The 26725-nt window shown below is 32.7% G+C and overlaps 1 protein-coding gene and 1 long non-coding RNA gene across 2 annotated transcripts in view; one reads left to right on the forward strand and one right to left on the reverse strand.

Annotated features, from left to right (window-relative positions):
• LOC148600990 (receptor-transporting protein 3-like) overlaps window positions 1–23639 on the reverse strand; it is a 28258-nt gene extending 4619 nt beyond the window's left edge. The window contains exons 1-3 of the mRNA XM_088555042.1: window positions 22783–23639; window positions 7476–7620; window positions 536–706 (exon numbers count right to left, since the gene is read on the reverse strand). Of these exons, the coding sequence (XP_088411168.1) occupies window positions 536–706; window positions 7476–7620; window positions 22783–22991 (525 nt within the window). The 5' untranslated portion in view covers window positions 22992–23639. The remainder of the gene's footprint in view (window positions 1–535; window positions 707–7475; window positions 7621–22782) is intronic.
• On the forward strand, window positions 11978–25570 carry LOC148600991 (uncharacterized). Its single transcript, XR_015917073.1, has 3 exons — window positions 11978–12020; window positions 21588–21633; window positions 25452–25570. It is a non-coding gene; the product is annotated as an uncharacterized LOC148600991 (long non-coding RNA).
• The last annotated feature ends 1155 nt before the right edge of the window (window positions 25571–26725 follow it).

A 26725-nucleotide genomic window follows, 5' to 3' on the forward strand; every position in this document is an offset into this window, starting at 1 on the left:
TTGATCCTGTTCATAATTATTTGTATACTTTCAGTTAAATGTAACTAGATATATTTGATAAGACCGTGCAAGTTAGTTGATAATTCTGTTGAATTATGCTCTTTAAACGTGTCCTGAATCAACCTTAATTATAACCTCCCTAGGTTCTCCTAAGGAGGTTAATTATTCAGGTGGTTGACAAATATTTTAATACATATATGTAGAAAGCAAGTGTAAAATATAACGCTTACATATAACCAGGATACATCCGTTGGTATACAAATAAAATGACATGTGTAGGTAAAGTACTTTACATGGATTAATAGTCTTACAACTGTAGTCTTTTGATAACAACCGTAACAAATTCACAAAATTGCCCGACGAATTTATCAATACTTTAAGACGTATGCTTTGTAGAAATTTATACAAGAAGGTACAATTCATTTTTTCTAAATATTTAACTCAAAATTGGGCAATGGTGTATTGCCATCTTTTCGTTCCCCTGATTGTAATAGTTATAACAATTTTGCTTTGTGAAAAACAAACAAGAAATTACCTTGACAACCTCTTCGGGATACCACATGGCATGTTCATATTTTCCATTCTTACATCTTTGACACTGCTGTCCATATAATTTGAACATGACAAGACCAGTATTGGTTCCGTAGTTAAGATTGAACCAAAATATTACTCGACCCTTCATTGAAGTCCAACCGTGCCCACAATCCTACAAAAGAAAAGAAAATTTGAGTATTTTTCTCACCAAACCATGTGTCTTCATCTTTAGTATGAGTCAAAAATTTTATAAACCCTTCTCCTCTCACAATAAACAAAATTAAAAGAAATATTTAAATGTGTCTTATATCTAAGCTTTGTTTAGAATTATTTCATCCAGACAAGGAGAGAAAGCTCCGTTTCGGACAGACATACAAATGTAACACATAAGTCTTACACAAAAAGATCTGTATATACAAGACAATGTAACTATTTATGAATTATTTTATAGATGTTAAAACATATTGGTATATAACCCATTTGCAGGACCACTTGCGGACAAAATAAAACTATTTGAAGTTATTTAGAGTATTCAGATATTTATCTTACTGGTTTTACTCGATGTTTACCTCATTGTCCATGACTGGACAATAGCAATAATAATGCATTTTTAACGGGAATTATAGCAGGTGCGTCTGTTAAGAGAAATACATTTCTCACTAGAGAGACAAACATATTCTTATTTTTCCTAGCCATGTGAGACTTCCATATCTCACCCACGGGTGAGATAAAACACGCGTCGTTTGTGAGGTCACATATAAAACCTTTTTATGACGCCCTGTAAATGTAAACGAATTTCGGCAATCAGAACTTTCTTAATCGGCGTAAATATCACAGAATTAATTCTAAAAGAGAGAAAAAGAATCAAACCTGCTAGAAAATGCAAGGCAAGAAAACCTCTCGAGTAAACTTTCAATGTTCTCTAACGAGACTTACTTAAAATATTACTTTTGGGTGTTTGAGATTTCTCTGTCTTGAGTTCTCAGCATATATGACACAAATCCTCAATCCATCGCAGACATTGTGTTAGCCTTTTTCTAACCATCAACAATCAAAACATTCTGTTAGAAACCTCCCGACTATAGGCACAAACGGGGCTGTTCTATGAGTACTTGCTAGTTTTTTGTTGTTTGAGATTTGTTCTTCGATTTTTGTCTTTTTTGTGTGCCCGGTATCGTTCTATTTACTTTTCAAGAATTTCACCTCATTAATTACTAATGCTACTATTTCCTGCTACTTATGAAGAATGTCACTTCAGATGAAACTCCGAATTTAAAACGTTGTTTAAGTGGGAATGAAAGAAAGAGGAAATAGGAACGAAAGTCAATAATAAATAATCGTAGAATAGAGAAAAAAACTAAACAGAATAAAATAATATGTAGAGTGAAGATCAAGTTTGACATTTCTTTAAAATGGTCATAAATCGTCGGGACAATTTCTAGAATTTGAACATGTCATATTTGTACAACTACATATAATAACACATATTTTTAGTCATAACACTTGATAAATACCGCGCATTGTGCTTAAGAGACACATTAAGTCCGTTAGACAATTCAGTCCTTTCATTTATTATTTTTTTGAGACTGTAAGGTGATATACGGGCTCCCTAATAGTATGTCAAATGAAAAATAACAGAAAAAAACTTTTACCAATTTTTTATCAAGCCCCATCATTAATCTATTTCATATTTAAAAACACAAAATATGAGATTTTTGACTCGTCACTTGACGTTCTGGTTGTTATGTGTAAAGTGTTTTGTTAAGTTACTAGGGCGAATAGTTTTTAAACTATATTTTGTATGTAATGAATATAGGTAAACTTGTTCCTTCAGTAATCAAATAAAAATCGCGTTCGTGGTCAAAATGACCTGAGCGGATCAGTGTTACTTCGTTGAAATCCTTATTAGCTATTTACATTTTTGAAATATTTTGTTGAGTCGTTGACGAAAGGTGATATTTAGAAATTTCTCTTAAAAACAAAATTCTTAAATATTTGATATATACCTGTTATAACAGGAATATTCTGTTTTCGATTACTAAAACCAAATATTTGTAATACCCTAGGTTGGTAAATATTTCGACAGATCCCCCTTCATCTGACAATATTAATAGACTAATGTATACAACGAATATTTACACATTGAAATGAAATGAAAAACGACATTATAAATCTATGCAAGATTAAGAAGAAACCACAGCAAACTTTAACAAAGTACTTGCTAATATGATAATCAACATAAGGTTATCAATCTCTGTATTGTCATTGTCATTAAAAGGGATAGCAGATGCCACTTACATATCAATTGTGACAATTGGTCGTTGCCAAAACTGTGATATTTCTCTGAAAAGGTAGTTTAATTGAACGACCATTCTTTGGACTAGTAAGTACACTTGTGGTTGAAATCGGTGCACTTAATCAGATACCTCCCTGGATTGAAAAATTAAAATAAACAACAGCATTTGTTAAAAAAAAGAGGAGAGCCTTAATTCTGCTATTAAATGGGCCATATTTATTAGTGTAAACACTGTGCATTTTAAATACTTGTTTCTATTGCAAGAGCAGGTTTGTTTGTTTGTTTGTTGGGGTTTAACGTCCGAGCAGCAACATTTCAGCTACATTCAGACGATGAACATGAAATGGATGATAAAATGAACATGAAATAAAAAAAAGGATGGAACACTAGGATAATAGGATAAAGAAATTTTGATTGCCACCAGAAAAAGGAGGATGGGTCAGATCGGGCAATTTAACCTCCTGTGGCGGAGCGCAAAGGTTCCTACTCCTATCGAATACCACAGCAGGGTTCTTTAACGTGCGAAGAACGTGGCATCTTTCCCAACACGGTGCACCACTATGGTTTGCGGTCAGGTTTTCCGTATTATAGCCTGACAACCCCAGCATGTAACACGCCAGGGGTACCCCATTCCACCACCTGGGGCACACATCCCAGTTCCACTGTGGGCAGAGCGCCTAGCCCCCGCCTAGGTTTCTAAGCACTATTTAGTCACCTTTTACGACAAGCTTAGCGCTGTTGCAGACCTATTATTTTGATACCCGGACCTGCACGGGTGCAAGAGCAGGTGATCAAAAAAATAAATGAACAATGGCTAAAATAAATCAAAATTGATAATTGTATGGGGGTCATTTGTTTTCCTCTTAAGTAAGTAAGAGAATATATTCTTTGATATTTGGGGATAACAAAACTGAGCTTTCAAGGTCAAGGTCATATTTTCCTTGAAGGTCATCTTGGTTTCCATAGAAATAATATTAATGTCAGATCAACCTGGTTCAAAAGGTTAATTGTCTTAAAGGTCAGTTGGTCTTTGTCTTTGCCATAACCTTTGCTCTTACAGGTTCGACTTACAATGCCTGTATGCATGTCTATAACGACATTGGCTTTTTCGTATATTTAAAATTTAAGTGTAATACAGTTGTATGTGTTTAAAAATAGGGTAATCCTTATTCAAGATACCAAATATGTATGAAATGTAATTGCTTTTGTGTTCCAGCTGACCTTTATGAAATACAATTTGCGCTGATATGAAGTTAGATTGTTGTTTGTTGGGGTTTAACGTCCGAGCAGCAATATTTCAGCTATATTCAGACGACATATGAAGTTAGAATACTTTATGCCAACTTGATGATATTGCGATTAACCTTATCCGACCAAAACAAGTGAACCAAAATGACAAGCACGTAAATTCAAGAGGACATTGTTCAAAACTTGAACTAAATGTGATAACAATAGCAAACCAGTCTACACAGTGAGGGGAGACAAGTTTTTTATATACAAAAAAAAAAAAAAAAAACAAAAAAAAACACGTATCATATTTGTTGAAAATTTCGATACATGCTGTACACATGTTTCAACGAGTAACCTCTCATCAGCAGCATTATAATGCAATATATAGGAAGAAGAACTACAGAAACCCTATGATAAAGGTGTTTTTCTTTCTTAAGGTTATATACACATGATTACCAACAGCTTACAGTACTAACAACAACATGATGCAATGATACGATGTTCACAAGGTCAGTAGACAGATTAAGCTAAACCATGAAGTTGCTTCTGAACTCGTTGAAATAATTTTGTAATAAATGTACATTTTGCAATACAAACTTGTTACACCACGTTAACAAATACTGGGGTCTCGGCGTTACCTAGGAATGCATTAAAGTTTGTGTTTACATTAAAATCCTATTCTGTTAGGAGTTCGTTTTGTTTTTGATGATGACCATAAACATGGTTTTCAGTGTATGCTTTGCTTTTAACAATTAATACCAAGAGAATGATCAAAGAGATTGTTCAAGTTTAAACAGAAAGTTCCATATTTCTTCCTTCTAATCGAGGTAACCGTTTGTAGATGTAACATGGGAAAGCAATGCATATTGGAGACAAATGATACAGGTACATACTAAAGTAGGTCAACTATTATGAAATAAAAGGTATTGCGAAACTCCATGTTGTATAAATGGTAGAGGTGGTGATCTTAACATGAGACGATCGGGACGATCAAATTCGAAAGACACCTTGAGTTTATTTGAAAAGGTTAAATATACCTAAGACCAAGAACACACACAAAAAAAAAACAAAAAACAAAAACAAAACAAAAACAAAAACAACAAAAAAAAAAGAAAAAAAAAAGAAAAATAACAGTTAAACTATTCTGTTTACGACAGAAGAAATATCGCAGTTAATATTCAAAGATGCACAAAATAAAAGACCAACAAGCAACGTTCAAAATTCCACAAATCAATAAGCAACATGAAATAATTGTTGATAAGTTAAAAAAGCTCAAGGAGACCATTGTATATTTCGGTCATGATGCACATTGAATTTTTCTCAAAACTACTTTTCATTATATAATCTCATTGTAGTGTTTTCCATTAGAAATGTCGGTAATACTACATCACTTGTATGGTTTAAACTTCCTATTCACAATTTATAGCAGATAGATTATCCATTCTTCCCATTCAAAATCACACTTTACGTTTAACCAAATCTGCAAACTCTATATACCATGGAATGATAAGTTCAACCCATACAGTGAATGTATAGTTAGAACTGTTGGTTTGCCCTATATTCAATTGTGATTTTTAGGAAATGTTCACCTCCATTTTACTTCTTATAAAAAGCTAATTGTAGTAGGAAAAATTTCCATATCGGTCGGAAGAATACCTTTCACTTCACCTTAAGATTGTAATATTATACTGAGCCTTGCAGTTGTACTGATTTTGACTTTGAGGACTGTAGGCCAAAAGAAACATATTTTTGTATAGGGCTACTTACATTAAAACATTAAGGTAGGTAGGTGCTTTTTAAAATAATTTTGACCTTGAGTTAATGGGAAAGAAATCTGAAGTTTAACTGGGTTCTGCCAAATTGTCCATAAAAAGAACTACGGAAGGAAAGGAAAGTTTCAACAATTTTTTTTCACTTGGCCTTTATTTTGATATTCTTGCTGCAATTATATCTATGTGTATAAGAATAGGTATACAAAACCCAAACGATATATGTATAGGATGTCAGCTTTGGTAAGACGATATTTTAGGCATTACAAAGTGTACAGTTTGCCTTCCCACTTCATTCTTCTATGACTTAGCACTATGTTTATCTGAGGGAATATCATCAGTTACGTATTCTGACAAAACTTGACTTTCCATGATGTCCAGAGAGGTCACAGAGAGCATCCATGACATTGCCCTCGAGTCATTCCAATAAAACGTTAAAAGTAGGCGATGGAAAATTGCACCCACGAACGACATGACATTGTTACTGTTCCACGGGTAGAGTCAAGTTCGTAAAATGGTCAAATTTGACATTCTATAGTCATTAGAGTCAAATCCTTAACTACGAAATGAACCTTATCAAGTTGTGTAGCGAGCATTACTTGAAAAAATCGCCACATTATCCCATTCAGTTGGTATTTCACTGCTGATCAAATGTAAAAGCGGTAGTCAATTTTACAGGTAGTCTTAAGTGTGAAAAAGGTAGTCCTTTATGAAGTTTTGATGTAATATATCATTGTGACTTAGAACTTACCCAAGAATAATCAACTTAAATGTACAACTTTTCGTGAAATTGAGTACAAGTCTATAAGTATGTGTTTACAAATCGATAACAGTAGAATAGTAATCAAGGGAACAAACTTTGTAGCGGAAGCAAAAGAATGTAGTTCATTGACAAAGATCAGACATGGAAAATAGACACACACAACAAAGAACATAAAGTAACTAAAATAACACATACAAAGTAACAAAAGCAAAACCTGCATGAACCAGGTGTCCCGGTAGGGTATGTGTCCTCTGCTTTTCTAGAAGCACCCACCGAATTGCACATACAATGTAAGAAAGTCAACTTCATGGTGGACGAAAGGAAAATTATGACAAGTTGAACAAATCAGTTTTCATGGTGCAGGTGGATACACCGTAACGATCCTCAAGTTCGTGATTTCGACCATAAAATTTCTGCAGTGATGACTTCAATCGTATCAACATAACCCTGTTTCAGAAGTATAATTGTAAGAAGTCTATCACCATACAAAAAGTCTGCGTAGTTACAGCAACCTCTGGCATAACGTACGAGTTTTGATATGAAAACTCCAGACTCGGGTGCTGAAGGAATGTTGCCAAATATGAAAGAAAATACGACAATACTGAATGAAAAGTCATCGCATTTGTCGTATAGTTAGGTCAATTGTTTTGCTTTACCATCCATCGTCAAGTGTAGGTTAAGAAATGAGGCTGACTTTACAGTTTCTGTAGTATTCTATATCTCAAGTTCTTTGGGATAGATGCGATGAATGAAATCCCCAAAACTAGGATTGTTTAACGATAATATATCATCTATACAACAGAATACAATGAATATTGGGATGTAAGTAACGACTAACCTAAAACTTTCTTCTCTCAAAAAATAAATTTTAAAAATTTCATACCTGGCATGAGAACCTGACTTTGGCACTGTCTTTAAATACTCTCCACCCTTCTGTTGGTGGGTTGAACGTTGGTACTAACTGCCAAACATGTGGAAAATACTGGGCAAATAATCTTTCAAATTCACCGTGCCATACTAATTCCATACTACAAACAAAAAAGACAAAATGCAACACCTTAGTACGAAAAAGACAAATGTATACTGCTGATGTTGTGTTATAAAACATTTGATTTGCATTTTGAAGCATTTGTACATGTAAGCAAAACAGGAAGTACATCTAATAATACGATCTAGTGTCGAATAAACCATGATGTTCTGTATCTCTTGACCTCTACATTTTTGTCTTAAGATTTATATAGTGTGTTTAATGTCATGAAACGTGAATTGCTCTAAATAATTCCGTCAGCAGTGGGGTATTTTGGAAAAAAAAAACGAATGCAGTTAGGTAGTAATTGTTTGAACATATAACGAAGATGTACAGTATGTGTGTGTTATAGAAAGTCTCGCATAGTCCCGCTGGTCAAACATCAGCGTTACAACAACTTTGCGGTGAATTATTAACCAAATCAAATGTTATTTGAGTACAAATAGCTCCGTCCCTCATTGGCAAAAATCATATTATAGAATTCCTACATTCAAACAGGGGATTTATTCGACACTAAGAAGAGTTGTAGAATACAAAGACGCGGTGTACAAAATTGTACAGGATACATTTCGTGAATAACATTTTTGTCTAGATTTATAACTACAGTTAATGGCAATTAGAGAGCATTAAATATAATGGAAAACATCTCACTTATAGGAACAGAATTATTTTAGGAATACATTATCTACAGTTTAGATTCCATGTAGAAAATATCAACAGGTATTATTCGTTTGTTTGTTTGTTGGTTTTTTTGTTTATCAATTTAACATTTTATATTTTTGCAAATTCAATTCTTCCACAGTAAAGTTTGGTGTAATAGAGACCTATATCAGTTTTTTATTGGTTATGTTTAAAAGAAAAAAAAAACATCAACTACGACTCTGTTTGCATAAAGTTCATTAAGACACATTGTTTAACCGCTTCCATTGGATCACGTGTATTGGATAAGTTTAGTTCAAAAATTGAGCGCCAACACTGTATGCCTGAGTACTCGATAACGTTCATGCCATATTTTGACCCGTTTAACATTCGCCGTGATATTTGATTATGTCTGGTGACATGATATCGGTGAAAAAGGTATGAAATATTGATAAGTCAACGATATGTTGATGTTGATTTTTAAATACTGCTGATTAATATTGACTTCATATTAGCTTTGTTTATGAAATAGACATATAACATGCATATATATGCATGCATGTAGAATGAATTTATTAAGCGATATTTTAAGCTTATTTTACCAAACTTATCATCTGTCCAGTTTTCTAAAACGTTTCACATAAAATAATCACAAGATTTTGATAGATTATTTTACACGAAGAGATCACTAGTTATTGCCATCATCTTATTTTGCACAAAGTAGTCACCCGTTTTTTTAAAATGCTTTATTTTATTCAAAGTAATCACCCATTTTTAAAATGTTTTATTTTACACAAGTAGTTACCCGTTTTTAAATTGTTTTATTTTACATGAAGTAATCACCAGTTATATATAATTACCTTTTATATGAGATTTTTATCATTTTATTTTACATCTAATCATACATTTTATACGAAGTGATCACCAGTTTTGAATGACTATTCTACACTAAATAATCACCAGTTTTTAATGATTATTTTACATTATTTTGAGAAAAAACTAGTTTTGGATTACAATTTTACACGAAGTATTTACAATTTTTCTTTTCTTATTATACACTAGGTAATCACCAGTTGTGTTATCTTATTATACATGAGGTAATTACTAGTTTTGTTATCTTATTATAAACGAGATAATCACCAGTTTTAGTATCTTATTATACACGAAATAATCATTAATTTTAAATTTAATACGTAAGTAATCACCTATTTAGTTGTCATATTTAACTCGAAATAACCATCAGTTATGTTATCATACTTAACGAATAAATCACCGATCATAAACCATATTTTACATGAAATAGTCATAAGGTTATATTTTGATATCTTATTTTATAAGAGGTTACCACAAGCATATAACTACAAGTGTATAGTGTAAAGATTGAATGTTTTAATGGTAAAATACCTATCGGGCAATAATATATATTTGTTTGATGGAAAGACATATGAAATACGCTGCTGCTAGAATCAAAGTTATTCCAAATACTAGTAGTTAAAAAGAATGTGAATTGACAAAGTCAAGCATTTTCTTTTACACGTGTACACATGCACACATTGTATTCAACTACCTGTTGGAATCCATCGTGCATTTTTGTTTTATTTTAACACACGTATACCTACAAGAGTCATTTATGATATATGAATGGTAAAAGAAATAATATTTGATACAACCACTTGAGTTTAATTTCTATTTGTTTAACTGTAAGTTTGCCATTTATTGCGACAATTCGTGTATAATGAGATACATGGTACAAAAGAACATTATGTAATATAAGACACTGTAAACAATTTACAATACCGCGTTCGTTTTTTTTTTATAATTTTGATATCACATACACTGAATATGTACGGTTTACAAAAGTTGTTGTTTTCTCCTTTTATTACACGTTCTTGAGACATAATATATGGTGCACAAACAAAGTTGAATACATGAATATTATTTATTGTGGCATTATGTCCATCAATTTTAACCATAACGTGTAATGAACTCTTTCTAATGTACAAAAAATGTACATTCACGTTTATAAAACCATATTAAAAACATGGCAATCAAAATAAAAAAAAAGAAACAGCCATCTAAGAAAAAACAATAACAACTGACAAACAAACAAACAAACAAAACAAACATAAACCTACTCGGAACTCTTAAGAGCATAAGCAAACATATTTTTTGAAAGATGTTTCACGATATTATCAGACTATTTTTGGCCTAACACTATTGGTTTACTCTTCCAGATGCACCCGTGTAAACTATAAGGATATGATGCTGTACACCATTCTGTGGTTAAGACAATATGCTTTGACTTATGTAATTAATTGACAGAAAACATCATAATTGGCAATACAATTAAGATCCAAAGTACATATGGTAAGTTTATCAAAATGTCAACGTACGTTCGGATGTGGGATTCCTGTACTAAAGGTAAGATCATTTTGGGCGCCTTGACCCATTTAATGGTACGAAATGACAACAGTTTTATCAAGTTAATTACATAACGCTAAACCAAGGCTAAATTGTGGGCACCGTATAGACACACTAATAACCTCTACCAACCCAGCAAGTAAAGTATGTCTATTGCGATAATAAACATGTCAATAGATCCAAATATAAAGTCGCTCTGCTTTAAGATAGGGGAGTTTTATAGAGAAGTGAGTAAGGGGCTTGTTTGTTTTCTGTTTAACATGCAATTTAATGTTCTTTTTGCACAGAATCCTTTATCTAGATGATGGAAAGTGGTATTGTTCAGTTTCTCTACACTTCTGTCCTGTTATACAATAATTAATGAGATCTACCTGTGTCCATAAAACATGTCAACGTTTGTAGAATTATGTTTAGTGGATCCCGTCTCAGTCCTTAATTAACCGAAAATCTTTCTTAACGTGTATTTTAGAACATGTATTTTTTATCCGTAAAAAGACGTTTTTGAGTGGGTACATGCAGTGATCGATTAAATATCTCAATTTTTTTACTCGTTTTATCATTCAATAAAAACCATGACATTGGCGACGTCATTGGCGTTGTGTGATTTCTTACGTTACAACAAAATTTCATAAATGAGAAATTATTAAAATAATCTCTCTTCTGGTAAATAGATGTCCTGTCATAGCCAGCATTTTACGGAAAAAATAAGTACTAACACCAGTCCCATACGAAACCTACAAGCTTTCTTACACTCGTGAGAGTAACTCATAGCCGGTTCTACTCGTCCCGTTCCGCTTTATTCGTAAAAAAAAGAAGGGATTGTTCTAAACCTATGTAAGAAACCCAAGATTTTAATACAGAGCATGGCATGCGATGCTAACGATATACGTCTACCCAATCGGAATAGGTATCAGACAGGTCTGCAGAAATGGATCTTGGAGGGTATTTACAGTATCTTGATCCGGTACGCTTCACGATTTTTTATATGGACAACCGTTTACCTATCCTATCTCGCCCCCTTTAGCTAACGTCCCTTTTTCAATGCTAAAACAAATGTAAGAAAAAATGTATGTGCAATGATCAGTTGAAGGCTGTGCCTACTCGTATTAGGGACTCGTGTAAGAACCAATACATCCATTATAAAGAGTGTGTTCATCAATCCTCATCGTTAAAACTAATACAGTAATATTTGTATTGAGTTGATTTTTTATTATTTTGATAGTATCTTTTAAGCTCAATCAGCGAAACCCTGAACACCATTTGCTGATTATCAATTATATACCTGTTTCTAACCTATGAAAAGAAAACACCCGCAGACAAAACGAGACATATCACACAAATGTATGTACATTTTACGTTATTAAGAGTTTAATTTCGTTTAACTTTTTGAACTTATCTTGTTATTCCGGTTAATAAACTGCGCAGACTTTGATATGTATATATTTTCATAATTAATAGTCAAAAACTGTTAAACTACGCGGGCTTTATATGACACAAATTTACGTGGCTGCCATAAAATTACATTTATAAGCATAATGTAATATTTGTTATTAATGGATATGATGAATATGGTTTATTTTAGATTTGTATGCTACATGTAGTTTAACTACAAAATTATCATAACACCCTAGTTAAAGTGCGAATTTCTGAATTTAATAGTGTCATGAAAATTTAGTGACGCAGAGGCCACCGTAATTACCAACACAGTAAATATGTTCTTTTATTTAATTCAGAGTAGTGGTATTTCATTTACAAGTATGTGTAGATTATAGCATTGACGTGGACTATGATTGAAATAAGAATTAGCATTATCAAACAGTAATCAAGGGAACCAATATTCAAGCATAAACCAAAATAAGTTAGGACTAAACCCAGACCGAAAAAACAGATAAAACACAAAAAGGAACATTAAATAACCAAAAGAACACACACAAAGAAACAAAAGTAAATGAGCAACTTTACTGGGAGCATGGACCAGGTGCACCGGTAGGGTAAGCGTCCTCTGTCTCTGTTATGGAATAAGTTATTCAAGTATATTTCATAGTCTAAAATGTTCTCTATTACTTTGTATTCTTGTGGCATTAAACATGTCCGTGACTTTGAGGAAAAACTCCAAGAGTTTTAAAATAGCACATTGAAGCTTTTAAGTAGACCATTCGATTCATACAACCACATCGTCCTGCTTACACACCCATTTTACCTACACAGAATAATCAACATATCCCATTCTACTCAATTATAGATACATAAGACAGATTCATTTGATTTTCAGAGGTTGGTGAAGGGTAGAGTGGCTGGGTGTTTAGAAAAAAATATATCTGGTCCTGATTTTTGTCAAACAAAATAATTTGGTCAGCATCTGGTATTTCTAAAAGTAAATAAATTTTCTTTCCGTGCCTAAACTAGAACTAAACTCGGCTACTTAAATTCATCAATATGAAATAATGATATTATGGTCTCGTGTCAATGTACAAGTTTGAACCAAACTCGGTAGACCTTGCAATTTGATGATTATTGTATGAAACTACATACGAAATAGCAACGAAAGAAGAAATCTCCCGTAGTAAAGCCATCTCAAACTTGTGGATATAAATGCCCACTTAATCGTTTAATGTCATATGAAAGCGACTTTTTTAAATGATAGCCTTATGTAATGCTCAAGATCGAATCCATTGTGCTTAAGCGCAAACGAACATTATTGTAGCACATCCATCTGTACACTGTAAACGTGTGTATTACCCAAATTAGACGAGTTGTCCTTTTTGTACATTCAATTTTAAATCATCAACTCTGCTATATTTGTATTCGATTTAATTATATACTTTATCATTTTATTGACCATAAAATATCTTTCTTTCAAATTTAGTACAATGAATAGGGCGCTTTCTCTGTAACGAAGGTGACCTGTTCTTCTTAACCGGAGAGCAGGTTCCATTTAACCAAAATAAACTACATTAATTTCAGAGATCAAATGACGTTGATAAGGTGTTAGTATTTCAATAAATAGTGTTTGTTTATTGTTTGAGTTAAAAGAAAGTTTATCTTATCCTTCTGGGTTTGGGATGTCATCTCCTAATTTTGGAAGTTTTGGTGTCCCTCAACTCGGCAACGTCTTTATATAATGTAATGTATCAATGATTGAAAGTTACATTTAAAGTATAAGAAAAGAAAACTGTTGAAGTTAAACAAGTAGATGGATGTTTATATATGTATAGCATGTGCATTCATCAAATTAAAAAAAAAAAAAAAAAAAAAAAAAAAAAAAGAAATGTGGTGATAAAATATGATACAGATATCCGAAAATCAATATATATTATTCAGTAACAAAATATGCTGATTACTACATGTGTTTTGAATTATTCAAACTTGCATTCACTGGTCTTCCTAAACTCTCCATATTAGTATTAACATTTCCGCTCGTTTTTGCTTAGCTTGCATGTTAATAATAAATTACGAATGCTTACATGTGTACAACGCGTGTGCTGGCGGAAGGTAATAATTTCACGGTTTTAGTGATATTTCTGTTCTATTAATGTCCCTCAAATTATCTTTCTGTCTACGTGAGCTATTTTAGGAACGAGTTTGTCATATATGTGTCCCCTTAAGACAGAAAAAGTCGGTTACATTCTAAATAATATAAGATCTTAAGTAAAAAATTATTAAGTGTGACTAGACGTTCTAAGTTGATCAGTTATTATTCAAACTGTAACACTATCGATTCGATCGTGAAGACAATTTTATTCACATACTGCCTGCAATTGAGGGTGGTATACTGGATTACCACACGAAGGAAGAATATCGCCCGAGATGTAGTCGAGGACTGTGCAACGGTAAGGACAAGATGCATTTCCGGTCGGAGCGGGTGGTATACTAGAAGGGAGGGTGGTATACTCAAAGGAAGGGTGGTATACTGGAATACCACGTATCCTTTTATCCAATCAAAATTCTAGAATTTAATATGAAGTATAATATAACATAAAACCCTTGCATCATAGTAAAATAAGCAGATATGGAATCTTAAAAGCTCACATATAAACCATATAGACAAATAAAGAACCATTACAAATGGCCGATTTGTAGATTTTATTTAATTATTTTATTTTATTTATTTCATTTAAATGCACATTTTACTTGGTATAGTTCCCTTTTAACTATAAATGATAAAAAAACGTTGATTGATCACTTTGATAAACCTATGGAAGCATATGGTGCACCCATGCTCCCACTTTTTAGTGGAGTCCGAGTTGCTCATTTGCTTTTGTTACTTTGTATGTACATGTGTGATTTTAGTTACTCTATGTTCTTTGTTGTGTGTCTGGTTTCCATGTCTGGTCTTTGTCCCTGGATTACATTCTTTTAATTACTGCTATAACCTTGGTTCCCTTGATTACTCTCTCTGACATCACGATGACCAATTTTTTTTTAATCAGGGTGTACAATGGACGAGATGACTAAATAAGTTACCTATACCCTATACAGACAAGATGACAAGGTAACAACTATCGCAACATATCATAACATTGTAGAAAATCGAGAAAAAATACTTTTATTGTTATTTCGATGTCAGAAATAGGTATCTGTACAAATCTACTGCATGTAATTGTTGTTGGAAAGCATGTAGTATCTTATAGTGGAGTGATTCCATGAATTTTGTTTACACATATAAGAAAGATCGAGAGACTTGTACATGTAATTAGCTTCATCGTGATTCGCGTACCCCTAAAGATTTGTATCGATATGGTGATTCGTATACCCCTAAAGACTTGTATCGATATGGTGATTCGCGTACCCCTATAGAATTGTGTCGATATGGTGATTCGTATTCCCCTAAAGAATTGTATCGGTATGGTGATTCGTATTCCCCTAAAGAATTGTATCGATATGGTGATTCGTATACCCCTAAAGACTTGTATCGATATGGTGATTCACGTACCCCTAAAGACTTGTATCCATTTGTTAGTAAGAGTGTTTTTTTTCTCCTAGAATATATAAATCTAAACTCTGACGTACATGTACATATATTATACGTACATGTAATTATGCTTTCACGAATTAAATATAAATATACAAAGCCTCAACCAGAGCTTTCTTTTCGATAGTTTTAAGGGAAATGTATGCGTCATACGAGCAAGTTGGTTCAAATTGTGTCCCATATTGTTTATAAGGTTCATTTTTAAAGTAGTTTACATGATATTTCAGTGTATGTTAGATAATTTAATGTATATTCGTTCGTGGAAGAGGAGAATCTAACATTTACATGTAGCTTCAGAGGATATAACAAACTGCTTACGATGCCGTCTAGAAAAGTTTAAACACCAATGTCAATGAATGTCTGCTTGTAATATCTGACTAATATTATCACAGTAACTCCTTGTAATTCACAAGGATGTGGCAACGCTCTACATGTAGTTGAACCACAACTTGTTTCAGTCTTACGTTTAACATGGCTGGGCCATACTAACAATATCAGACGCGATGTACGGCCCTGAAGACCTTTCACAGTATAAGTACTGAATAATTCATAACTTAATTATTAATTAGTATGAGACATTAAATTAATTTACAAGTGTGAATCAGGGCGGTTGTGTAACTTAAATGGTGCAATTCTATTTCTGGTTCCTTAATGTTCTGGTTCAGAACATGATGGGGAATATTGATAGTCTTATTAGGGGCATGTCCCACAGGAAATCAGATGTACAATGCTGCGAACATGTTTGTTTTTTTATCTGTTTTTCGTTGTGGTTACATATACATGTAATTATCTAATATTTACAACACCATTTTGTTCGTGTTTTGAGACAGTTTATAATCGGACCAAAAAAAGTATGCTAGTTTTGGATCATTTAATGCCGCTTCTTGTTATCTTCAACAAGAAGCGCTGTTATTTTATCGTTTCAATAAACAAAAATTTTTAAAAACGGGGAGGATTCCGGGATTTTGAAAAGTAGGAGTACCATAAAAAACGGTTGTCCAGGCAATTAATTCCGAAATTTACAGAATTCTTCAGCAAAAAGGGGTTCCAAACTCCAGCACCCAACACCGGAACCATGTTGGTTTTATAGAATTATTTATATAACACATAGAAGGTCCCAAAAATGTGATCTCATTTTCAAAATAAAAATAATCCTTAAATATATTCAAAACAATAGAAAAAACGAATAAATATAAATGTAACGCATTTTGTTCAAATGTCCTAAGCAAACATGAGCCCATGTATGGACTTGTCCGTGATAACCAGCTGCAACTTGACATATGTGTTTTCATAAATATCCTCCCAACCTTCTTGTGCAGGCGCTTATTGTCTACTTATACCATTTAATCTCTATAATCTTCATAATGTGCATACCTAGGTAGAAGGGTTTATGAACAAGTGTATATTGTAAGGTCATGACCTTTACGTTACCGTTATCTTGGTTTTAGGTAGATAACGGATTGTGTCTTGTTTGGGTAGATGCGGTCTGCTTTGACAGTTGGTTGTATGTTGACAATAATCATTCCAATGCTACTGAATTCCTTAGGTGTTGTAATGGGTCGGATTGTTTGATTTTGAAAATTTAAGTAGCACTCCAGCTAAGAATCATGCAAAATGTGATTCATGAGTAAAAAGCCTACATATTTTTATTTTTGATATTTTGTTTGAAATGTCATAGTAAACAGAAATTTATCTCTTGGGAGAAAAAATTATACAGAATGCACTGTAAATTTCAAAATTAAGGGAGATAACTCTGTAAATGGCGCTCAAATACAATAGAATCTACTGGATTTTCAGTGTGGATTATCTTCTAAAAGCAGGCAGATTTGAATGAATAATTACACATTTCATAGTATAGACCCATAAAACAAGTTAATTACAAAAATAAACAAATATATAGCCTTTTTTGGGGTGTATCGCATTTTTCAGATTTTGCATGATTCTTACAAAGACATCTACTTCAAGATCAAGGGATTTTATTAATAAAAGGTTAAGCGAAATTTATGTGAATACGGACCTTCGACGAGTTTCATACATAATAGAGTATTGAGAAATTTATAACTCGTCCATCATGATAATCTTTAATTCTTCGGTTTATTCATAACACCATTCTCTTCTCTTTATGACAGACTGACACAACACTGACTACTTTTCGAAATGGTCGGAATAAAATTCAGACAGATTTACTGCAAAGAGCTGGTGTCAGTCATTAGTTTAATGTACAAGATATCAACCCCGTTAGTAATTCTATTCCCATTTTATCTAATTAATACACAGGCACAGTTTAAATAGATATACACCGTGAGCTGTGTATATCTCTTGAAGAACATTAAAATTTATTATCCGTTTATTTATGCAGTAGGTCTACAAATTAGCATTAATCTTGGCTCATCACTTGCATGGGCCGTTGACTCGTGGCCCTATGCATAAATCATCTAACGTTAGCTTTTAATAAACAATTTGTTATGAAATATCACTTTCTCTTCCATATTTGAAAATTATTTCGCTAAAATTCGTTTACCAACATATTATTAAGTAGTTTGCAACCATATTGTAAAAGGGATTTATAACAGTGTAAAATGTTAAAACTTTTGTCATGTCTTTGATGCGTGAAATGCGACAGTAAAACTCTTGTAAATGCACAAAATTAAAATTTAAAGAAGTAAATTATATGTTACGCACAGGTGGATATATGCAGAAAGCAAAATTTTGTAACTGTCACATGCGCTGATGTCGTTTTTTGTACGGAGTTTAAGTCTTGATTTGTTTATTAACTCCATTGTTGATTTACATGCATACAAAAAATGTATGATAACTTATTATAATCAGTGAACCGTTTGCTTGGTAAATACAAAACACACAAAACTCGGAACCATTAAAAACCCACGAAAATTCAAAAGCATTTTAACTAATGTAGAACGGAGCACAGGAATATACAAAAGAAAAACTTCTTGCGTCACCCAACAATGATGAAATAAGACCTGATCAGGGATTCCCAAAGGCTCTTTGTTACAGGGATTCGGATTTTGTCATTCAAAAGTTTTCATCAATGATAATTTTCATTACATAAAAATGCACCATTGTAAGAAGCTATTAAGGTACTGGTGTACTTATTTTTCGGAACAAATTGTTCACCATTGAACGCTTTGCACTTACAATTTAAACAATAAGTCATATTTTTTTTTTTTTTCTCGCATGCTAACTTAATCAGTTTGTTCGCATACATAATGTGGCCATGGGAAAATGCTAAAATGGATAAATTTATATTCACGTGCAGTGGGAACTTAACTGGGGATCTATCTTAATGGTATTTTACATGTCATTAAATTGCACTTCACAAGTCATTGTTTTATTTTATGATTGCTTACTACTAAAAAAGGATGCTCATGAGAATTCTGTCACCGTGTTATTTAAATCAAAATAAAAATTACTACTTTAAATTGGGCTTCACACAGATAAAGGTGTTGATATAATTACGTTTTCCGTCTTGCTCTACATTGATTGCTATTGACTTTGTCTCTTTATGGACAAGATTTTGTCTGGGAAAATAGTCATGAAAGGCAAAGACATTATTGATGACATTTTCCGGAAAAGTGGTCACAGCAACAATTGACCAGGTCATCCGTTTTATGACTGTACGACAACTGGGGCGAACAAGGTTATAACCTGCTGTCATTTAAGGTTTCTATAAATGTTTTTTTTAGCCTGTAGACACACCAATCTTCTAGAAAACAATATATCTGACAATCATGGTTGCCTCTCTTAATTAATCGTATACAACATGCACTACACTAGTGATGAAACAACTTTATATCTACAAATGATTTTTCTTTTTATGCGTTCAAATTTTTCAACATTTTTTTTTTAGGCGTAGTTGATAATGACTAAAGGTTTATAACTGATATAAATCAATTTCATGGTACGTTTCTAGCCCCAAATACATTCCAGTAGCTGAATAAACTCCCTGCTCCCTGGTGTTTTGACCACAAATTATAACAGTATTTACAACTAAAGAAAATTATCCTTACTTCCCTCCCCAATAGAAATATTACTCCATCACTGTGCAATAAGTTAAAACGGTCGTATATGATGTTGTCATACACACATACACATATCCAAAAAAAAAAAAAAAAAAAAAAAAATGCAAGAATATTGTGGAGACTATATCTTTTGGAGCAATCACTGAATTAATATTGACACTCAAATCCTCCTGAACGTAAACAATCAAGTGCTATAGAATCAAACTTAATACCCCGGATGTTAAACACCATACTAGATGGACTATTTTATACCCGTTTATGATGTGGTTAACAATGTACAGATCAGATATCTTTTCATTATGAATTGACACTATTTCAAGGTCATTTCGAGGGGTATGATATCTCATTGAAAGTCGTGTACTTTATTTAAATCATTGTGAATTGTAATTTTTGTTTTGATGTTTTGAAGATTTTTCAAAGCTGCCGAAAGCTACTACTTGGGTAAGGGTGAAATTTGATGATCTGATACTGCAGTCTGAAACATAGAAAACATCAACGTCTCTACTCACCACACGTTGTTTGTGACTTGAAATGGGAGGAGACAATACTCTTATTACAGATTTTAAAATGACCACCTTAAAAACAGATTTTATTCCGATCTATTGTATGTTGATGGAAACAACATAAGGGTAAAGTTCACGTATAAGAAATTGAAATGAGCTTTTAAATAACTTTGAAATATGATTGACATAAAAACATAATATTAATGCTACATTTTAATAGATAAAACATGTCATGCATCTGTAATGATATACGTCTTATGACTTTAAAGTTTTATAACATCAGACTAATGTATCAACACAAATCTTTTTACAAGAAGTATTGCTTTTTTCAGTGAAAACGATAAAATACAATTTTAAAAAAAAAAATTCTGAAATTTAAAATAAATTTTAAAACTTTTTTCCAAACGCTTTCCAAACCAGAGACCTGCTGAACCAATTACACAGTGAAAACTTGGGGGTGTTTATTTAATTTACATGCTAAATCTGTGTTTACCAAACAGCACTCAAAACAGAACATAAATAATTATGTTAGAGGATAAAGTACAATCACATATATGTACATCATTGTAGTGGAAACTACATGTATGGATGTTAAACATTATCAATCAATCAATTTAATCAACAAATAAATACTTTGCATACCTGCACATGAGTATGCTGTTCTTAATGCAAGATAAACATAGTAGTAAGTGAGAGGTAGATTAAGAATATCAGGTAAGGGGAGATAAAAAGATGGGATTCTTTAAAGAAAATCGTGACTTTTGGTCAACAAAAAAAATCTGAAGCAATTTCAGTAAGTAAAAACACGAATTTTGCACTATAAGAACCCTGACAATATAAACCATCATCATCATTACCGAACTAAAGTAGTGCATACAGTTATGATTTACTTATTTTACATTTCTTTGAGTAGGCTTCAAAGTTAGATTGTTTAACACGTGAGTTTTAGTTTGAATCGCGATGTATAAAACAAGCATCAAATGAGGAGTAAACCAATCGTATTATTATTGTGTAATTCAAAAATAGGGCATTAATGGAACATTAAGTAATGTACCCTTTAACTTAATGGTGGAATAAAAGGGGATGGTAAAATGTCAAAAATGGTCACTATATTTTGGATTTATCTATAAATTGAACTTGATCTGTATTATATGGTACTAAACATCAGCAAAGTTTATAAATAAATAAATAAATAAATAAATAAATAAAAAAAATGATTAAACCATTCTCAAGTTATCATCTTGAAACTGGACGGAAGGACATGCATCTTTTCAGAAGGTATCACAAAATGCCTCGCCCTTTGTGTGGCGGGCTTTAAAAAGGTCCGTCTATGCCTAGCTGTTATATCATATTGCATACTATGCATTTACCAGAAGCCTATCCTATTTTGCAGTTGAACTAAAGTCCACTTTTTCACCTTGAGGGATTTGCTAAGACATGTAAGTAAATACATCCTTCATATTTGCAACTTAAAAAGCATCTTTCAGAAATTTTAGATAGGGAATCAATGCTTTTATTGGTCTTGCCAACCGCCGGATTGCTAACCGCCGGATTGCCAACCGCCGGATTGCCCGGATCAAAGAATATGTTGTTTGTTAAAAGAACTTCACATTTTCCCTGATCATCGGCTGTCAGTGAACGGTGATTCCAACATATGTTTATTTGTTTACCACGGGATGAGGCATATTACTATTATTACAGTCCATTTAAGTAACCATACTGGATATTTAAGATGAGTTGATATGTCATTTTATTTTACCCTTCGGCAATACAGATACATACTATCACACTTCTTGACAAGTTGAAAATTAAACGTTGTCTGTCATAAAGACAAAATTACCACGTCAAAATGTGGGAAGCTTATTTTAGAGTCATGCTAAGTAAATTAAAATATTTGACTATTTTAACTCGAGAACAGTTTGGTAAAGAACAGTTCCGGGATTACCGCAGTGAATGTGATGTGAACTTTTAAACATAGTTGATGAATGATCGTTTTAAATTACAAAATCTCTTGTTGACAAATGTTTTATAAACCCCCTATATACACCTAGTGTTGTCTTAGTATAAAAAGAAAACCCACCCATGTGTGCATTTAAAGGAAATTCAAATATTTGTTGAATTACAATGACTTTGTTAAATATTGTACCGTTTATAACAAGGATAATGATATTTGCTAAAATCAGACACGGATCTGTGTGTTTTGTATCAATAAAATTAAAGACATCATCTAAATGGTGTATAATGCGTGTTAAATAAAGGGTTGCAACTGTATAATTTTTCTCGTAAAATAGTCACGCGACTTTCGTTTTAGAAAAGTGTAAAATTTCTCAAACCTTGAAATCGAATATTCGTTTACGTGTACTTATTGATTTAAGTTTTAAAATATCTAATATGTGTTATCATAAGATTATCTGCCATTCACAAACAGATCCCTGACGTCCTATTTCAGATAAAAACCAACGAGTTAAAAATCTATCTGTTCAAACCTACTACTTCACCAAGATATGCCTGTCAATGGTTAATAGCTGTTATTATATATGTATACAAGTTCATGTATATTGTACATGTATCAATTTAATTAGACTTACCGTTGTGACAACAGAAGGCCTAGGTCCTTATCCCCATAGTTAATAAGATGCATAATTCCTGGGGTTAGTCCAGTTGTGAGCCCGGGGGTAAGAGACATCGGTGAGACGGTTGTGACGGGACTAATATTCGGGCTGACTACTGGACTTACAACCGGACTTACCCCCGGGCTAACCCCGGGGCTAATTGGTTGCGTCAGTGTGTAAATCATCGTTTCTCCTAAAACAGACTCCAGCTTAATTGATTAAATGGTCCTAATATATAAAAAAAGTCTTTCTGATTCTCAGCCCAGCACAGCTCAGCACAACTAACTTGTCCTTACTGATAATTTGATGATACAATGGTTCACTATCCTCTTTAGCACTACTAGATACTATTCAGCTTCACTAATCATTAATTATAAGTAGCTGTTCTCAGGGTGTAACTTTCACTGGCGATTTCAACTCTGCAAGGTAACGTTGGATGTCTGATACTGTCCTCTGACCAATGTCCAGCTACATGTATCAAACAGCAATCCTATTAATGTCTACAGATTTTTTTTAGATATCAGCTGATTTGTGAAATAGACTACAAACACCTGAAGGTTAAATGTGTTTAAAAGTCAAGAAAACTTTTATTTACACCTGTCCATACCGTTAATGAAAGTAGAATCCTCTTGTCTATTTTACCTGAGACAGGTAAGAATAATGACAAGCCAAGCGCTAGTCACAAGTTTATATACAGGATGACTCTTAATTTATGCTCAGTTCTCTTTTCTCAGCTATCATATATCAGAAAAACTTCAAATCCTATATATTAAACCTGTATCAGCCCTCGATTTGACAATTTTACAAGCGTGATCATCTGGGTAGCGTACCAACGTAGCTGGGTGTCCATAAAGTATATCTCATTGTTTGCATAGTAATTGGTAAACGTAATATAAAACAAATCACAATTTCTTCCAATCAACGCAAGACGTTGTTTTTAATGACAGTTTGTGTACTATCTTTTTGTTCAAACAAGAACTACTAGATTTTCAGTATATAATTTTATCATTCAAATGTAGGACGATTTATTTATACCAACAATTTTTTATTAAAAATCTCATTACCTGTTCTAAAGTGTGAAACTGTTTGAATTTCAATGAAAGTCGTTTATACGCTTGTCTGTCGATCTTTATTGTGGATAATAAATGTTCAAATTGATCGAAAATTTAACTACATTTGTCACTTTTTATGTACATACGTGTTCAATTTTGTTTCAATTGCGATATGGAGCACTTACTCAATTTAACGCTTCGGTATTCATTTGACTGTTTTTAATAAAAAGTAACATATTTACCCCGCTGTTTTGACACAGTTTGAGATGATAGAGATCTTTTAAAATACATATTAGTTGCATTTCTTGTCCAAAAGAGGTAGACTATCTTTTTTGTTTTATTATATGGTTTTAGTAGAAGTTCAATTATCATTTACAGTAACTAGATACATTGTTTTTAAATCAAGGATTTCGATCCAGCTCTTCCGCACAGCGATAGTTTAAACACTGATGTTTTGACATTTTCATTTATATGAATGAATGAATGAATGAATGAATCAACCAACCAACCAACCAATCAATCAATCGATCGATCGATCGATCGATCGATCAATCAATCAATCAACCGATCGATCAATATGATCTAAGGTGCTTCTCGTTTAATTGGATTCTCCCAAACTATTGGCCAATATAGATGCTATCAAACTCAATATGTTTTGCTAAAATTTAGGTTCAGTTCCAACAAACCTGAACATTTTTTTTTAAATTTTGATTTACACTATCATTGATCGGTCATCAGTGAGAGAGTAATCAATTGAGACAAAATCAATAAGTGACATTCAACTTAAATTAAATCTTAAATTAAAAAGGAATCCAAAAGCTTCTGTGATTCAACAGTAATCAAGGGAACCAACATTATAGCGGAAATCAAAAGAATGTAATTCAGATACAAAGACCAGACATGGGAAATAGAAATGCACAACAAAGAACATAAAATAACCAAAATAATACATACAAAATAATAAAAGTAAACGAGCAACTCGGACTCCACTAAAAAAATGAGCATGGACCAGGTGCACCGGTAGGGTAAGCGTCCTCTGGTTTTCTAGAAACACCCATCGAGTTGCATAGGAAAAGGAAAGGACACGCTGAACAATCAGTTTTTATGGTGCAGATGGATACATCGTAACGACCCAAGAATGAACAATGACGGCCATAAAACCTCTGTAGTGATGACTTCAATCTTGTAGCAACATAACCTTGTTCAAGAAGCTGAATTTAATAAGTCTAGCGCGGTACAAAAAGTCTTAGTTACGGCTAGCTCTGGAATAACGTATGAATTTTGACAATTACGAAAACTCCATACGCAGGTGTTACATGCATGTTGCCACAGATGAATATAAAGTTGACAATATGGAATGAAGCCATCGCGTTTGTCGTATAGTTTGGTCAATAGTTTTCCTTTGCCATCGATCTCTTACTGTAGGTCAAGGTTGACTTCACAGTGTCTGCAGTATCCTTTATCTCAAGTTCTTTGGGGTTGATGCGATGTAAAAAGCCCCGAAACTTGGATGTTTAATAATAACACGTTATTTATACAGCGGAAACTGAAATTAAAGGGTCTAGCTAAACGATGTTCCTTCTTTTGGATCAGATCAGCTGTAAAGTCAGCGTCATAAGAGTGAAAGAAAAGTAGAGGAGCACAATTTGTTCCAATAGGAATGCCGACACCACACTGGACAAAAATGTTGTCAACAAAAATTTGGGCATCTTCTTTGGTATATTTAAAAGATTAGTCAGAATTATTTTGTGCAAATTATGAGGAATCTCTACCACGAACTACATATTTGTATTTAGGTGTACCGTCTTTTTCGAGTTACAAACATGTACAATGTTTTTAGTCGGGATTTTACCTGAGCATAGGGAATAGAAGTATAAAGAGTTGAATAAGCATACTACGTTTTTTATGCTATTGTATTCTGACAGTAATCTTGAAATTGAGGTTTTCAAGAAGATCTTTCGAATTAAGAAGAAATTTGTTGGACATTTTTTGTTCCAATGTAATGTTAATATCATATGTATGTCATATACAAATGTAGTACATTTTTTTAAAATCGACAATGGATGGCTCACAATCACAAGTTAACTAAGAAAGCAACAACATTTTGCACAATATAAGGGTTACCCCTTTTTTTCATGAATTTTGAGTTATTTCGTTTGACCGTTGCAGTTAAACAAACCAACATCAAACTTAAAAAAAGAATGCATTTGCGATATGGAACGGATGAAATTGTTTAAAAAAAGAATTGTCATATGCCACCCACGACCTGGTTTTTGTATGGATGCCAATTTAATAGTATAATATTTGGAAATAGTAGATGATATAAAGTATCAATTATAACTATTTAGTAACGCCTTTTACATATAGAATAACTAATTTTATACAAAATGCCTAATTCTTTATTCCAGTCAATAATTCAATAATTGGATCTCCTTGTGAATCGGATGTGATGACATTTCTTTATCCAGGGATGCTGACGTCGCCAATTTTGCAGTGTAAAAAAGTATGTTTTGTCACCGACAGTAATCTCAACTGAAATCAGATTCATTTTACATTTTACAGATTAAGAATATCAAGTGATATCTTTTTTTTATAATCAGAGATTATGTTCCAAAGGTGACCCTAACCAGTGCTGTAATGTCAAAATAACCGCATGAAAGTGAGACTGAATGTATATCGCTTCAGTGCACATAAAATTGTATGGAATTTTCAAAATGAATTTATATTTATTTCATTCATTGTACATACTAACGGAAGCATTTTAGCATCGCCTAAACTTTGTTTTTTAATTTTATAACACTATGTACAACGCAAATGTTTGAAAAATATAGATGACGCTAATACGATTCCGTACATACCAACAAACT

This window comes from Perna viridis, chromosome 12, assembly GCF_037379345.1.
Source record: "Perna viridis isolate PV_CMFRI_1.1 ecotype Kerala chromosome 12, ASM3737934v1, whole genome shotgun sequence".
NCBI classification, from domain to species: Eukaryota; Metazoa; Mollusca; class Bivalvia; order Mytilida; family Mytilidae; genus Perna; species Perna viridis.